General features: G+C 54.3%; 1 protein-coding gene across 2 annotated transcripts; it reads right to left on the bottom strand.

Annotated features, from left to right (window-relative positions):
• Positions 1–1,085: 1,085 nt before the first annotated feature.
• On the bottom strand, positions 1,086–17,076 carry LOC118698245 (zinc finger C3HC-type protein 1-like). 2 transcript variants are annotated; one of them, XM_036401416.2, is made up of 10 exons: positions 16,825–17,076; positions 13,687–13,798; positions 12,358–12,508; positions 9,207–9,290; positions 8,060–8,187; positions 6,649–6,809; positions 4,748–4,967; positions 3,588–3,794; positions 3,233–3,442; positions 1,086–1,542 (listed from the first exon to the last, which is right to left on the bottom strand). In XM_036401416.2, the coding sequence occupies exons 1-10, from the start codon at positions 16,959–16,961 to the stop codon at positions 1,474–1,476; spliced, it is 1,479 nt and encodes a 492-aa protein (XP_036257309.1). In that variant the 5' UTR covers positions 16,962–17,076; the 3' UTR covers positions 1,086–1,473. The 2 variants fall into 2 exon arrangements, with proteins under 2 accessions (XP_036257309.1, XP_036257308.1); XM_036401415.2 differs by having other exon boundaries at positions 3,588–3,797.
• Positions 17,077–17,323: the final 247 nt, after the last annotated feature.

Below are 17,323 nucleotides of genomic sequence, written 5' to 3' on the forward strand. Positions count from 1 at the left end.
TCAGTCTGGAAATGAGGATGGAGGGGTTGTGGCTGGGCTTTCCCACCCTGGGATGGGAATATCATCCTCCCTGGACCGGGTGCATCCCATGATTTGTGGGGTGGTTCCCTGATCAGAGATGAGGGGGAGCCAGGAGAATCCATGGATAGGGAATGTAGGGAATAGAGGGAGCCAAAGGGAACTGCTGGAAACCACTGGAAATGGGGAAAGCAGAGTTCCAGGGAGATCTAAGGAATGGGGAAAGCTTGGGGGGCAGTTGGGGGATCTGTAGGTCCAGGCAGCTGGAAAAGGGGCTCTTCCCTGCCCATCCTTGTCCCTCTGGATTGGGGGTATCCCCATTTCCACCCCAACTCCCAGCCCAGCAGGGCCATGGGTGCAGCAGCCCCTCATTAGGGCCCCTAATTAGGGAAAGGAAGGGAACCCACCCAAATCCAGACCCTGCTGCTTCCCATGGGATCCCAAAACGGTGGATGCCAGGAGAAGCCCCCAGGTGGGGGCACAGGTGCACCCCCAAGCTTTGGGGTACAGGGAGAGCCAGGATCAGCCCTGACCAAGGCAGGCACTGCATTCCCAAGCACAGGGCAGCCAAATCCCAAAATCCATCCAAGGCCATGAGACAGGTGAAACCTCAGAGATGGGGCTGGGAAAATGGAGACAGGAGATCCTTTCCTCAAAAAAAAACCCCCAAAAGGAATGACAGATCCCTGTGCCTCCACCCACAGCACAGACCCAGAGGGAGGAGATCCAACTGTGCCAGGTTGTCTGTGGAATCCCAGCCCTTCCCAAAGCCCTTTCCCCAATAACCTCAAGGATGGAGATGACACCATTCCCTTCCCAGCAGCCCAAACTCATTTCTTCCCAGGTTTTGGGAATCCCACCCTCCAACCAGAGGGATTCATCACCCCAAACTGGCCAACAGCAGAGGGACAGGGATTGAGGCAATGGAAAAACAAAATGTGGAGTGGGATGCACAGGGAGGCAGCGGGATGTTGATCCCAGAAGGACAAGAACCCTGAGGGATACAGGAACCACACCAGGTCCTGACCTCCTCCTGCCCTGGGAAAAAGCACCACACCAGCAGGAAGGAAAAAGAAAAAAAACAACAAAAATGAAATGTTTATTCCCACCTGGCGTCACTTCCTGGGGAGGTGCCAATGTCCCCTTGTCACCCCACGGGCCCACAGCACATCCCAGCCCCAGGCAGCCCTCGCAGGGAGGGAGGGACAGACACAGCAGCAGTTTGTGAAGGCTCCAGCAGGGCAGGCAGGGAGGGGATCCCAGCGTGGCTGGAGCTGCCTCGGGACACGGAGCTGCCCAGGAGCCACCAGAGCTGTGGGTGTGTCCCCCGTGGGTGTGTCCCCTGTGGGCGTGTCCCCTGTGGGTGTGTCCCTCTATGGGTGTGTCCCCTGTGGGTGTGTCCCCTGTGGGTGTGTCCCCTGTGGGTGTGTCCCCCTGTGGCTGTGTCCCCAGGGCTCAGGAGGAATTCATGCTCTCCCACTGGCGGAAAATGCGGAACACCTTGCAGGACTTCTCCGAGAGGCTCTGGAAAAGATGGGAACAGAGCAACAACAGCCACGGGTCAAGGCACTGGAGCAGGAGCTGCCATTGGCAAAGGGCACGAGGGGAAACTGCAGCAAAAACCACCCAAAATATCCCAGCTGGCTGCCAGGACAGCACTTGGCTCCTCATCTTCATGATCCCAGTTTGCCAGCAGAGAGGAGAACAAGGAGACTACGAGCAAGAAGCAGGAAGGGACCCCAAAAAGCAGAAAGGGACCCCAAAAAGCAGGAAGGGGCTCCATAAAGTAGGAAAGGACCCCAAAAGGCAGGAATGGAACCCAAAAAATATGAAGGGACCCCAAAAAGCAGGAAGGGACTCCATAAAACAGGAAGGGACTCCATAAAACAGAAAAAACAGGAAAGGACTCCAAAAAGCAGGAAGGGACCCCAAAAAGAAGGAATGGAACCCCAAAAGGCAGGAAGGGAACCTAAAAAGCAAGAAGGGGCTCCAAAAAAGCAGGAAGGGACCCAAAAAAGCAGAAAGGGAATCCAAAAAGCAAGAAAGGAACCCAAAAAGCGGGAAGGGAACCCAAAAAGCGGGAAAGGATCCCAAAAAGCAGGAATGGACTCCATAAAACAGGAAAGGACCCCAAAAGGCATGAAAGGAGCCCAAAAGCAGAGAGGGACCCCAAAAAGCAGGAAGGGAACCCAAAAAGCAGGAAGGGACCCCAAAAAGCAGGAAAGGATCCCAAAAAGCAGGAAAGGAGCCCAAAAAGCAGGAAAGGAGCCCAAAAAGCAGGAAAGGATCCCAAAAAGCAGGAAAGGAGCCCAAAAAGCAGAAAGTTTTCCATAAAACAGGAAAGGACCCCAAAAGGCATGAAAGGAGCCCAAAAGGCAGGAAGGGAACCCAAAAAAGCAGGAAAGGACTCCAAAATGCAGGAAATTATCCCAAAAAGCAGGAAAGGATGCCAAAATGGAGGAAGGGACCCCAAAAAGTAAGAAGGGAACCCAAAAAGCAGGAAGGGACCCCAAAAAGCAGGAAAGGATCCCAAAAAGCAGGAAAGGATCCCAAAAAGCAGGAAGAGACTCCAACCATCCCCTGTTCCAGCTGGGTCTGGTGCCTCTGACTTGTGACTGGCCCTGCTGGACCATCTGGAGCTTTCCTGGCACATGGCAGAACCACAGAGTCATGGAATGGTTTGGGATGGAAGGGACCCTAAAGATGAACCAGTTTTAAGCCCCTGCTGTGGGCAGGGACACCCCTAGGAGGGACCTGTTGGGGACACAAATCCCACGAAAGTGCCAGGACAAATGCTGAAGGGGGAATGCTCCACCTGAGCTCCAAGAGAGGCAGGAAGGAGCTGGCAGGAGGAATCCAAGTGGATCAAGAGATCCAGGGAGGCAGCAGCTGCTCCACAGCCACATGGGGAGGGAGTTGTGGCCTCAGCAAAGCTGGCACCCCAAGAGCCTGGAGCCAGGAGCTGGGATGGCTGCAGAGAGGAGCTCTGGGGACACTCTGGGGGAATGAAACCAGATCTTGGGCAGCACTGTTATTTATAGCAGCCCTGGGGCAGCTCCAGCACAGCCCAGCCTTGGATGGAGCCTGCCTGTGGGAATGCCAGGGCTCACGCTCTGCAGCTTGGTCCTTGTCACCTGGCTGGGATTGATCCCACCCAAAGCCCACCCATCCCAAATTTTTGCTGCCTGGACAAGTTGGGATACCCCAGACTCACCACTGGCTCCGTTTCGGGCACTGTGTCACATTTCTGGATGCCAAGGAGCCTCTTCAGCACCACCTCCCAGCCTGGCTCGGCCTTCCCAGGCTCCTTGTCTGTCTGGGATGCAGCGTCCTCCAGGGATTCCTGTCCCTCCCCAGTGCTGACCCAGGGACACCAATCACGGTGCTGAGAGCTGGGGTGAAAGAAGCTCCTCAAGGAAGCGTCCTGGGAAGCGAGGTGGTGGCAGAGAAGGGACACAACAACGGCATGCTTAGAGACACCAAGAAACCCTCTTTGTGCCCAAAGCCCTGAGCAGGGGCTGGCAACACTAATCCCTGGATGGGGGGAGCCCCCTGGCAGGGTCACTCACCGAGCTGCTGGAGGAGCAGAGCCGCGCGCGCTTGGCCCTGCGCACGGGGCTGGATGGCACCTCCATGGTGTCCCCCTGCCCCATGCTCCGGGTCACGGGGCGGCTCCTCAGGGCGGGGCTGCTCACATCCAGCTCCCCCCTGTCCATGGAGCTGGGGGAGTCCCAGCCCCGGGGCCGGGCCAGGGCTGGGGACGGGCTCTTCTCGTGCTGCTGGGGGAAAACGGCGTCATGGAGCTCCTCTGCTCACCTTGTCCAGCTCCAACCCTCCTCAGCCCCCCACAGGAGCCCTTCCCACCACAGATGTGTCCACTGGATGTGGGTGAGGGATCTGGAGCTCCTGGGGCTGGCCAAGTGTCCCTGCCCTGCCAGAGGGGGATGAGGGATGTCCATTGGATGTGGGTGAGGGATCTGAAGCACCTGGAGCTGCCAAGTGTCCCTGCCCTGCCCAGAGAGGGATGAAGGATGTCCATTGGATGTGGGTGAGGGATCTGGAGCTCCTGGGGCTGGCCAAGTGTCCCTGTCCAGAGAGGGATGAGGGATGTCCATAGGACATGGATGAGGGATCTGGAGCACCTGGAGCTGCCAAGTGTCCCTGCCCTGCCCAGAGGGGGATGAGGGATGTCCATTGGATGTGGGTGAGGGATTTGGAGCTCACTTCTCACCAAGGGGCCTTGTCCAGCTCCAATCCTCCTCAGGGACCCCAGAGGAGCCCTTCCTAGCACATGGAGTGTCCCTTGGATGTGGGTGAGGGATCTGGAGCTCCTGGAGCTGGCCAAGTGTCCCTGCCCTGCCCAGAGAGGGATGAAGGATGTCCATAGGACATGGATGAGGGATCTGGAGCTCCTGGAGCTGGCCAAGTGTCCCTGCCCTGCCCAGAGAGGGATGAAGGATGTCCATAGGACATGGATGAGGGATCTGGAGCTCCTGGAGCTGGCCAAGTGTCCCTGCCCTGCCCAGAGAGGGATGAGGGATGTCCATTGGATGTGGGTGAGGGATTTGGAGCTCCTCTGCTCACCAAGGGGGCCTTGTCCAACCCCAATCCTCCTCAGGCACCCCACAGGAGCCCTTCCCAGCACACGGATGTGTCCCTTGGATGTGGGTGAGGGATCTGGAGCTCCTGGAGCTGCCAGGTGTCCCTGCCCAGAGCCCCCAGGATGTACCTGCTCGGATGCTGGGTCCTGGCTCCGTGTCAGCATCCTGCGAGGGGAGGTGGGCACGGGCGGGAAGCGCTCGGGAGCAGCCGGGGTGGTGCTGCTGGAGCCACAGGAATCCAGCTCTGGAGCTGCAGCAGATTCCAGCTGGTGGAAGCCCCACAGCCCCACCTTCCTCATGCAGCGGGAGCAGGTGATCACCGCGAGGTTCATGGAGCCCGAGGCAGCGCTGCAGGGACAGAGCCAAGTCATGGGATCCTCACGGGATCCTCACGGGATCCTTGTGGAATCCTCATGGGATCCTCACGGGATCCTCACGGGATCCTTGTGGAATCCTCATGGGATCCTCACAGGATCCTCACGGGATCCTCACAGGATCCTCACGGGATCCTTGTGGAATCCTCACAGGATCCTCACAGGATCCTCACGGGATCCTCACGGGATCCTCACGGGATCCTTGTGGAATCCTCACGGGATCCTCATGGGATCTTCATGAGAGCCTCATGGAACCGTCATGGAATCCTCATGGCATCCTCATGGGATCCTCGTGGAATCCTCATGGGATCCTCATGAAACCCTCATGGCATCCTCAAAGGATCCTCATGGAACCCTCATGGGATCCTCATGGAATCCTCACAGAATCCTCATGGGAATCCTTGTGGGATCCTCATAGGGTCATCATGGAACCCTCATAGGATCCTCATGGGATCCTCACAGAATCCTCATGGGAATCCTCATGGGATCCTCATGGGATCATCAAGGAATCCTCGTGGGATTCTCCTGGGATCCTTATGGGATCCTCACAGGACTCTCATGGGATCCTCATAGGGTCCTCATGGGAATCCTCATGGGATCCTCATAGGAACTGCATGGGATCCTCATGGGATCCTCACAGAATCCTCATGGGATCCTCATGGGGTCCTCATGGGATCATCAAGGAATCTTCGTGGGATCCTCATGGGATCCTCACGGGATCCTCACAGGACTCTCATGCGATCCTCATGGGATCCTCACAGAATCCTCATGGGATCCTCATGGGGTCCTCATGGGATCATCAAGGAATCTTCGTGGGATCCTCATGGGATCCTCATGGGATCCTCACGGGATCCTCACAGGACTCTCATGCGATCCTCATGGGATCTTCATGGATCCTCATAGGAACCTCATGGGATCCTTGTGGAATCCTCATGGCATTCTCATGGAACCCTCATAGGATCCTCATGGGATCCTCATGGGATCCACATGGGATCCTCATGAAATCTTCATGAGACCCTTGTGGGATCCTCATGGAATTCTCATGGGATCCTCATGGGATCACAGGATGGGTTGAAAGGGATCTTAAAGCTCATCTCATTCCAGTCCCTCATGGGCAGGGACACCTCCCACTACCCCAGGCTGCTCCAAACCCCATCCAACCCGGCCTTGGGCACTTCCAGGGTTGGGGAAAGGCAGGAGAGGCGCTCAGGGATAAGCCTGGGCTTGGAAAAGTCAGGGAAATGAGTCCATTAAATCCCATTTATGACGTTGATTGAAACTGGCCCAGTTGTGTTTTGCCTTGCCAGGAAGCAGGAACAGAAGGGGAAAAGAGGGGGAAAAAGGGGTAAAATAAGGGAAGCAGGAATGTAGTGGAAAAGTGGGGAAATGGTTAAATAAGGGAAGCAGGATTCTAGTGAAAAAAGAGGGAAAATAAGGAAAATAGTGACACAAAGGAAGCAAAAAAAAAAAAAGGGAAAATGGGAAAATACAATCAGGTAGGCAGAAGCATGGTGAAAAAGAGGGAAAACAGTGAAAAAAGGGACAGTGAGCATTCCACAGGAGGAACATTCCCCATCCCTCCAGCCCCCAAGAGCTTTCATGGCCAGCCCAGAGTGTGAGGGACACTCCAGGCCCAGCCCTGCAGCCCTGCCCACCTGCAGGTCCAGCCACACAGCGCCAGGATGCAGGCAGGAACGTGCACCTGCAGGATTTCCGTGGAAAACTTCCCGGGAGGCTTCTCTCCCTCTGTGCCTTTGTGCTCCAGCTCCTCCCCAATGAGCTGGAGGAGCCGAGTGATCCTTTCCTCTGTCAGGGACTGCAGAGCACAGGGATAAAAGGCACTGGTTTCACTCCCAAATCCTGTCCCACATGGAGAACGACCCCTTTTGTACCCCCAGCTCTGGGAACAGGGAAAAGGCACTCAGAGCACTGCTCCCTGCCCCTGGCTCCCCATTCCATGCAATGTGCCCGGGCCCCAGCTGCTCCCCGAGGAGGAGCAGGTCCCACTCCTGCTGAGCCTTGCTGAGCTCAGCCAGCCCTAAAGCACCCCTGGGTTGTGGAATCCTCATGGGATCCTCGTGGGATCCTCGTGGGATGCTGATCTTGAGTGACCCAAAAGGAAAGGCTCAGTATTCCCACACGGCAGCAGGAATGTGCCCCCTGTTCACTCCCAGGGCGATCGCAGCCAGGAGAATTGAGAAGTGGGGATGGCACTGCCTTGTGGGATAATAGATTCATTCATTAAGGCACTCAGAGCACTGCTCCCTGCCCCTGGCTCCCCGTTCCATGCAATGTGCCCAGGCCCCAGCTGCTCCCTGAGGAGGAGCAGGTCCCGCTCCTGCCGTGCCTTTGGTGCTTTCCCAGCTCAGCCAGCCCTGAACCACCCCTGGGCTGTGCTGAATGGATGAAGATTCCCTGGATCCCACACAGCTCCTGGCTGCCCAGAGCCATCTGTTCCCTGGCAAAGGAGTGTCCAACCGGCCAGACTTGGCTGCAGCAGAGCAGGGCCATGACAGGTCCCTGCAGGGTGACGATTCCACACTTGTTCCTGGCTCTTCCTGCTTTTCCCTCCTCCCTCCTCGGGCTCCTTCACCTTCCCAGATCTCTGCCCGTACCTGAGGTTCAGGGTGGCAGCCCCTGGCATCCCAAATTCCTGTCTCCAGACATCCCAGCTAAAGGAGTGATCTGTGGGCTGCCCCTCCTCACGGAGTGCTGGAGCTCCCAAAGGAGTGTGTGGGATCCCAAATCCCCTCTCCCAGGCACCACAGAGCAGCCTGGACACTGGGAAAGGTCCAGACTGGGAACCAGACACACTTCCCAGCTGATGAGCCATTCCAAACTCCTCTTTACACGTTTCCATGGTGGAACCACCACATGGGGAATGTCCAAGGGGAAAAACAAAGTGGGAGCAGATCCCTCACACACACACACACACACAGACAGAGGCTGAAATTCCTGATTTTGGGTGGGCCCAGGCTCGTCCCTAGAGCCTGGAATGCTGCAAATTTTGGCAGCAGGAGTGAACTCACCATGTTCTTCAGGTCTTGGGAGCAGGAGGGAACTCACCATGTTTTTCAGGTCTTCTGGTCTGAGGGAGGGCAGCTGCAGCTCCAGCTGACACAGGCTCTGGAAGCGATCCAGGAAATCCTGGAGAAGAACTCTGGGCTCATCCACCAGGAGCCTGGCAAAGCGATCTGGGGAGGGCAAAGCTGTGCTCAGCATTCCCAGCCCTCCTCATCCCACAGGGAATGGCAGGAGCCCAGCCAGGCTCTCCAGGTAAATGCAGTGATGGGATAAGAGGGAGTGACCTTAAGCTGAAGGAGGAAAAGCTTAGGTGGGATCTTGGCAATGGGGAATTCCTGGCTGGGCTGGGATTGCCAGAGCAGCTGGGGCTGCCCCTGCATCCCTGGAATGTCCAAGGAAGGATTGGAGCAGCCTGAGATGGTGGGATTGGAATGGGATGGACATTAAGGTCCCTTCCCACCCAAACTGCTCTGGGATTCTGGGATTTGGGACACTCAGAATCCATCCCGAGGGATTTTTATGGAAGTTGGGGATGGAAAAGGGAAGGGAGACCCTTCCTGGAGTCCTGAGGTTCCCAGTGAAGCCCCCGGATCCCAAAATCCCTTCCTAGAGAGGAGTCGGGGTGGGGATGGATCCAATCCCAGGCTGGGAGAGCTGGGAATGGAGGGAATTCCCTGGAGAGGGAGACTGGGCTGGGATTTTGGGAAGGGATTCCCAGAGCAGCTGGGGCTGCCCCTGATCCCTGCAATGTCCAAGGCCAGGCTGGATGGGGTCTGGAACAACCTGGGACAGTGGGAGGTGTCCCTGGAGTGGCACTGGAAGGGCTTTCATGTCCCTTCCAACCCCAACAATTCCATGATTCTTTTCCTGGCTTTTAAAGGAAAAGCTCAGCACAGTTTTCCCTTCTCAGCATTCCCAAGCAGCACAGCTCCCAAGACAGGATCTATCCCTCTCTGAGCATTCCACGACACCAAACTTCCCCTGTCCCCTCCCAGGTACAACCCCAAAGCAATTTAAGTGCTCCAGAGGCACCCAAAGGTCAGGAAAAGCTGGATCCAGCCCTGGGGCTTCCATCTGCTGCTTTCCTGTTGTATTCCATCATTCCCACAGGGAAGAGCAGAGTGTGATGGCAGGAACAACAATGGAAAGGGGAAAAAATGGGAATAATGCAGGAATCTGGGGCACCCACCTGGGCAGGGGCTGTCTGGCCAGAAGCAGAACTTCTCGTGGGCAGTGCTCAGGGCCTTCCTGAGCTCCTCACAGCGCTCCTTGTCTGCAGGGAGAAACTCAGGGATATTCCCCTGCACTGCCACCTGCTCAGGGAATGGCCAGGAAAACCAGGCCAGCTGGTGGCAGAGTTCCCTGGGATGCTTTCCCAGGATTTCCCAGGATGCTGCCCGAGGCTGGAGGCTGCACAGCCTGAAGCTTCACCTCAGACTGTTCATATAATTTTAATAATAATTTTAAAATTATATATTCTCAAAAACAAAAAAGTGTCCTGATTTAAAAAAAATAAGTTTTTTTTAAATACTGTAGTCAAAGCAATAAGTACTCAAATTTAAATATTAACACCTAATATAACCACTACTGGGTGCTGAGAATTCTAAACTCTGTGTTCAGAACTCTGAGAATTCTAAACTCTCTCAGCACACTAAGTTTAAAATTCTCAGCATCCAGGATTCCAACCTCAGACTCCGCCCTGTTCCCAGCAAGAGGAATTCCAGGCTCCCTCAGGCAGCCCCAGAACAGCAAATGTCACCTCAGCAGTTCCACCTGCCCAAAGCCAAAATCCCTCCCATTCCCAGGCACAGGGGAGCCTGTGGAAAAGCAGCCCAAGCCAACCCCGGGCACAAAACCTGCTGGATCCTGCCAGTTTCTCCTCCTGGGATGCTGCCAACCCCTGGCTGAGCTGATCCCTCCACCCCAACTGTAGGAGCCAAATCCCAGCCATGTCTGGAAATCAAACTTCCCCAAAAACCCCCCCAAAAAATTCTGACATTTCATTTCACTTACACTTTCAGAATAAAAAAAAAAAAAAATTCTTTTTCAATTTGTTTTTCAATGCCTCCTTCCCAATCTTTGATTAGTTTGGATTTCCCTAACCTGGTGTGATTTCCAATGGAATAATTAGGCCAAGGTTTATTTAACAGAGATAATCTGAATAAATAGGGAATGTTGATCTTGAGTGACCCAAAAGGAAAGGCTCAGTATTCCCACATGGCAGCACCTGGCAGGCAGCAGGAATGTGCTCCCTGTCCACTTCCAGGGCAATTGCAGCCAGGAAAATTGAGAAGTGGGGATGGCACTGCCTTGTGGGATAATAAGGAGTTCATTAATTAAATCTCACAATGGAATTTCTGCCTGAATGGCTTTGGTGAGCAGCAACCACCGATCAATTTTTCCATGCTGGAAAAATTCAGTGGAGGATCAGGGAAGCAGATCCAGGAATTGGGAAAGAAAAGAGAATTTTTAAAAGGATTTTCAGATCCTTAAATGCATCCAGAGGGCAATGAGGCTGGAGAAATGGCTGGAAAACCTGGAAAGAGGCTGAGAGCCTTGGGATTGTTTGGAGAAAAGGAGGATGAGGGGTGAACTCTGCACCTTCTGGGGGAGGGAATGCTGAGCTCTTCTCCCTGGAATTTGTGGCAGGACTGGCATGGAATTCCAGCATGGGAATGGCTCAGAGCTGCACCAGCGCAGGCTCAGGCTCAACAGGAGGAACCATTTCTGTACCAGGCTGATCCAGCTCTGGAACAGTCCAAGAGGTGATCAGTGCCCCAAGCCTGGAAGTGTTCCAGACGGTTTTGGATCATTCCCTTGGGTCTGATTTGAGCTCTGGAACCTCACTGGGGTTTTCCAGTCCTTAAAGGATGGGTGCAAAGAGGATGGAGGGTCTCCTTTCCATGGAGAGGACAAGGAGCAGTGGGGACAGGGTGTGTGGGAGAGGGTCTATCCCAGCATAAAAAAGACATTTTTTACAGTGAGAATTTCATCATTCCCTGGAACCACTGTGCCATGGAACCATCACTCCCTGAGATCATCATTCCCTGGGACCACCATTCCTTGGAACCAGCATTCCCTGAGACCATCATTCTTTGGGACCATCACTCCCTGAAACCTCCATCCCTAAGGAATATCATTCCCTGGGAGCATCATTCCCAGAAAACATAATTCCTTGGAATCATCATTCCCTGAGATCATCATTCTTTGGAACCATCACTCCCTGAAACCTCTATTCCTAAAAAATATCATTCCCTGGGAGCATCATTCCTTAGGACCTCATTCCTGGCACCATCATTCCCTGGAACTGCCATTCCTTGGAATCATCATTTCCTGAGACCATCATTCCTTAGAACAATCATTCCCTGAACCTATAATTCCTTGGAATCATCATTTCCTGGGTTCATAATTCCCTGAAACCATCATTCCCTGGGACCATCATTCCCAGAAAACATAATTCCTTGGAACCACCACTCCCTGAGATCATCATTCCCTGGGACCATCATTCCCTGAAACCATAATTCCTTACAATCATCATTCCCTGGGACCACCATTCCTTGGAACCACCATTCCCTGGGACCACCATTCTTTGGAACCACCATTCCTTGGAACCACCATTCCTTGGAACCACCATTCCTTGGAACCACCATTCCCTGGGACATCATTCCCTGGGACCACCATTCTTTGGAACCACCATTCCTTGGAACCACCATTCCCTGGGACCACCATTCCTTGGAACCACCATTCCCTGGGACCACCATTCCTTGGAACCACCATTCCCTGAGACCACCATTCCCTGGGACATCATTCCTTGGAACCACCATTCCCTGGGACCACCATTCCTTGGAACCACCATTCCCTGGGACCACCATTCCTTGGAACCACCATTCCCTGAGACCACCATTCCTTGGAACCACCATTCCCTGGGACATCATTCCTTGGAACCACCATTCCCTGGGACCACCATTCCTTGGAACCACCATTCCCTGGGACCATCACTCCTTAGGACAATCATTCCCTGAAGCCATAATTCTCATCATTCTTTGGAACCAGCATTCCCTGGGACCACCATTCCCAGGAACCACCATTCCCTGGACACCAGCACAGAACAGGAGGAGCTTTAAGACCCCTCCCAACCCAAACTCCCTACAATCCCACGACCTCTCCCAGCTGGAATTCCCAACACAAACCAGGATTTGATTATTCCATCCCCCCAGCTAAACACCACCCATTGGCCTTGAGCCGCTTTCCCAACCTCCCCGCCCCTGGAAGCCGCTGCGCCCCGCGATCCCACGATCCCACAATCCCAAAATCCCAAGCTCTGGGCCGTCCCCACTCACAGTTGCTGAGGTCCAGGGTGAGCTGCAGGCTCATGCACAGGTAGGCCTGGCAGCTGGAGCACCTCAGCATGTCACACTCCACGCTGACCCAGCCGAAACGCGCGCACACCAGCGGGGACAGCGCCGGCGGCTTCCCCGCCCACCGCAGGGGGTCTGCCCGTCAAGGAGAGACAGCAGCAGCATTCCTGGGATTTATGGGATGGGACACGTTCCCAGGCAGGGAGAGCTCAGGGTTTGTGGGGTGGGGGAACATTCCCAGGGAGGGAGAGCTCGGGGTTTGTGGGGGAACATTCCCAGGGAGGGAGAGCTCGGGGTTTGTGGGGGAACATTCCCAGGGAGAGCTCAGGGTTTGTGGGATGGGGGAACATTCCCAGGGAGGGAGAGCTCAGGGTTTGTGGGGGAACATTCCCAGAGAAGGAGAGCTCAGGGTTTATGTAATGGGGGAACATTCCCAGGGAGAGCTCGGGGTTTGTGGGGTGGGGGAACATTCCCAGAGAGGGAGAGCTCGGGGTTTGTGGGGGAACATTCCCAGAGAAGGAGAGCTCGGGGCGGGCTGCAGCTGCCTCAGGAGGGGAGGCACAGGGACAAGGAGCAGGGCAGGAACGCAGGGAGCTGTGCCAGGGGGAGTTTAGGAGAAGGTAGGATTGAGGAAAAGGTTGGATTTAGGAAAAGGCAGGATTTTAGGAAAATGTTAGATTTTAGGAAAAGCTTGGATTATAGGAAAAGGTCGGATTTAGGAAAAGGCTGGATTCAGGAAAAGGCTGGATTTTGGGGAAAGCTTGGATTTTAGGAAGAAGCTGAATTTAGGAAAAGGTAGGATTTAGGAAAAGGTAGGATTTAGGAAAAGGCAGGATTTTAGGAAAATGTTAAATTTTAGGAAAAACTTGGATTATAGGAAAAGGTGGGATTTAGGAAAAGGCTGGATTTAAGAAAAGCTTGGATTATAGGAAAAGGCTGGATTTTAGGAGGAGGTTGGATTATAGGAAAGGTTGGGATTTTAGGAAAAGGTTGGATTTTAGGAAGAAGTTGCATTTAGGAAAAGCTTGGAATATAGGAAAAGTTGGGATTTTAGGAAAAGGCTGGATTTTAGGAAAAGGCTGGATTTAGGATGAGCCTGGATTTCAGGAAAAGGCTCTTCCCCAGAGGGTGCTGGGGCACTGAGCATTCCCCAGGGAACGGCCACAGCTCCCAAGCTCCAGGAGCGCTGGGACAGCTCTCAGGGCTGGGGAGGAATTTTGGGATATCCCTGCAAGGGCAGGAATTGGCTCAGTGACCCCTCTGGCTCTTCGCCCACAATTCCAGCTGGAATTCCAGCATCCCAAAGGATATGGTGAATGTTTCCACCCTGCTGAAATAGGCCTCCCTGCTGGCAGATTCCAGGGAAAGAGCCTCCAGCTGGGAGGGTCCGTTGGCTCGCTCCGAGCAGCCCGACGTGTCCTTCCTGAAAGGAAGAGCAGCAAGGGAAACTCTGGGGAAGGACGGACATGGCAACAGCCTGGGGCTGGGGAGAGGGGGGAGCTGGAACCAGGCTGGGTTTGGGAAAGGCTGGAGCTGGGAACAGGCTGGGTTAGGGAAAGGCTGGAGCTGGGAAAGGCTGGAGCTGGGAACAGGTTGGGTTTGGGAAAGGCTGCAGTTGGGAACAGGCTGGGGTTGGGAAAGGCTGGAGCTGGGAACAGGCTGGGGTTGGGAAAGGCTGGGGTTAGGGAAAGGCTGGGGTTAAGGACAGGTTGGATTTAGAAAAAGGTTGGGTTTTAGGAACAGGTTGGATTTAGGAAGAGGTTGGGTTTAGGAAGAGGTTGGGTTTTAGGGAGAGGTGGGGTTTTGGGAAAATGTTAGATTTTAGGAAAAGGCTGGATTTAGGAAAAGGCTGGATTTAGGAAAAGGTTGGATTTAGGAAAATGTTGGATTTAGGAAGAGGTTGGATTTAGGAAGAGGTTGGATTTAGGAAAAGGTTGGGTTTTAGGAAAAAGCTGGGTTTAGGAACAGGCTGGATTCAGGAAGAAGTTGGGTTTTAGGAAGAGGTTGGGTTTTAGGAAGAGGTTGGGTTTTAGGAAGAGGTTGGGTTTTAGGAAGAGGTTGGGTTTAGGAACAGGTTGGGTTTAGGAACAGGTTGGATTTAGGAACAGGGTGGATTTAGGAAGAGGTTGGGTTTAGGAAGAGGTTGGGTTTTAGGGAGAGGTTGGGTTTTGGGAAAATGTTAGATTTTAGGAAAAGGCTGGATTTAGGAAAAGGCTGGATTTAGGAAAAGGTTGGGTTTAGGAAAAGGTTGGATTTAGGAAGAGGTTGGATTTAGGAAAAGGTTGGGTTTTAGGAAAAGGCTGGGTTTAGGAACAGGGTGGATTTAGGAACAGGGTGGATTTAGGAAGAAGTTGGGTTTTAGGGAGAGATTGGGTTTTGGGAAAATTTTAGATTTTAGGAAAAGGTTGGATTCAGGAAAAGTCTGGGTTTAAGGAAAGGTTTGGTTTAGGAAAAGGCTGGGTTTTAGGATAAGGCTGGATTTCAGGAAAAGGCTGAATTTAGGAAAAGGTTGGATTTTAGAAAAAGGCAGGATTTTGGGAAAAGGTTGGCTTTTAGGAGGAGGCTGGATTTAGAAAAAGGCTAGATTTAGGAAAAGGCTGGATTTCAGGAAAAGACTGGATTTAGGAAAAGGTTGGATTTTGAACAAGGCTGGATTTTAGGGACAGACTGGATTTAGGAAAAGGCTGGCCTTAGGAACAGGTTGAATTTAGGAAAAGGTCGGATTTTAGGAACAGGTTGCATTTGGGAAAGGTTGGGTTTTAGGAAGAGATTGGATTTAGGAAAAGGCTGGATCTTAGGGACAGACTGGATTTCAGGAAAAGGCTGAATTTTGAACAAGGTTGGATTTTAGGAAATGCCTAGATTTTAGGAAAAGGTTGGATTTTAGGAAAAGGCTGGATTTAGGAGAAGGTTGGATTTAAAAAAAAGTTGGATTTTGGAAAAGGCTGGATTTGGGAAATAGCTAGATTTCAGGTAAAGGTTGGATTTAGGAAAAGGCTGAATTTAGGAAAAAATTGGATTTATGAAAAGGCTGAATTTAGAAAAGGTTGGATTTAGGAAAAGGTTGGACTTTAGGGACAGACCGGATTTTAGGAAAAGGCTGAATTTAGGAAAAGGCTGGATTTAGGAAAAGGCTGGATTTAGGAAAAAGCTAGATTTTTCAGAAAAGGTCGGATTTGGGAAAAGGTTGGATTTTAGGAAAAGGTTGGATTTAGGAGAAGGTTGGATTTAGCAAAAGGCAGGATTTTGGGAAGCTGCTGGATTTTAGGAATAGGATTAGAAACAAAGCACAGAGCACTTTGCAACTCCCCACCCCTCAGGCCTGTCCTGACAAGGATTTTCTCCAGAGCTCCCCATTCCCAGCTTTTCATTAATTCCTAATAAAACAATGAATAAAATTCCAAGGGTGCCTCAAATGTGTCCCCAGTGACAGCTGGGCCAGTGGGATTTGGGACAAGGAGGGGACAGGGCCTTGTTCTGTGAGCCCAGCAGGGGCAGACTGAGGACTGGGATGTCTGGGATGTCCCCAAAACTGCAATGTCACCCCATGGCTGCCTTTGGCCTTCTCCCAATGCCTGAATTCAGCCAAAATTCAGAGAGGGCTGGGACAAGGGAGCCCCTGAGGCACCCCCAAAGCCCAGCCCCCACTGCTCCCAGTGCTTCCCAGTAACCCCTGGGGCTCCCAGTGCCCCACCAAGCTGTGACCACTGTGACCAGGACATGGCCACTTCAGGCCATGGGGACTCCACGGGTCGCTGGCCTGGGCTGCCCTCCCAGTGTCCCCAGTGCCCTCAGTACCCCCAGTACCCTCCCAGTGCCCTCAGTACCCCCCCAGTGCCCTCAGTACCCTCCCAGTGCCCCCCAGTGTCCCCAGTGCCCTCTCAGTGCCCTCAGTTACCCTCCCAGTAACCCCAGTACCTTCCCAGTGCCCTCAGTATCCTCCCAGTACTCTCCCAGTGTCCCCAATACCCTCCCAGTGCCCTCAGTACCCTCCCAGTGCCCCCAATACCCTCCCAGTACCCCAAGCATCCTCCCAGTACCCTCAGTACCCTCCCAGTGCCCCCAGTACCCTCCCAGTATCCCAGTACCTGTTTCAACTCCTGCCTTCTTGTCCTTCCAGTATTCCCAGTGTCCCCGAGTCCCTTCAGTATTCCCAGCGCCTCCCAGTTCCACCAGTGGTCCCTCCCAGTGCCCCTGAGTCTCTCCAGCATTCCCAGTGCATTCCCGCGCTTTCCTTTCCCGCTCTCCCTCCCCAGTAACAACTCCCAGCACCTCCCAGTCCCCTCCAGCCTCGCTCCCTCCGACTCCAATTCCCCCTCAGGACCCCAAATAACCCCGAGGGGTCCCCGATTCCCTCACGAGTCCCCAGCGCTCCCCTCCCCTCACACGGCCGGGCCTCCCCCCGACTCCCGCCCGGTGCCGGCGAGTCCCGGTGCCGCTGGCCCTCACCCGCCGGGCCCGGGCCCCTCGCTGGCGATGCCGCCGTCGATGAGGTCGCGGATCTGCCGGGGGGTGACGGGGGGCGGCCGCCCTCGGTTTCCCCCGGCCGCGGCCGCCGCCGCTCCCCCGGCGCTGGGCGCCGCCATTTTGGTCCCTCCCTCCTGTCACGGCCCGGGAAACGCGGGCCCCGCACGAATGTTCCGCTCGCGCACGATCGTTCCGCCCGCGCCGCGGGGGTCGCTCATGGCCTCGTGCAAGGCCCGCGCGGCCTCCGGAACCTCGCCGAGGACTCGGGAGGCGCCGGCGACCCCGCGAAAGTCGCCGCAAATGTCCCCGTGGGTGTCCCCGTTGGTGTCCGCGGGAATGTTCCCGCGCCCCCGCGCTCGGCGCTCCATTGCCCCAGCCTGGATCGATCGCTCAGCTCTCCCAACAGCGGTGCTCTCGCCGCAGCCTCCCCCCCACCTGCCAACAAGCCCGCAGCTGATAGGCTCCGGCCGAAGAAGCTCGG

The sequence above is a fragment of the Molothrus ater genome, chromosome 5 (assembly GCF_012460135.2).
Source record: "Molothrus ater isolate BHLD 08-10-18 breed brown headed cowbird chromosome 5, BPBGC_Mater_1.1, whole genome shotgun sequence".
Classification (NCBI taxonomy): Eukaryota; Metazoa; Chordata; class Aves; order Passeriformes; family Icteridae; genus Molothrus; species Molothrus ater.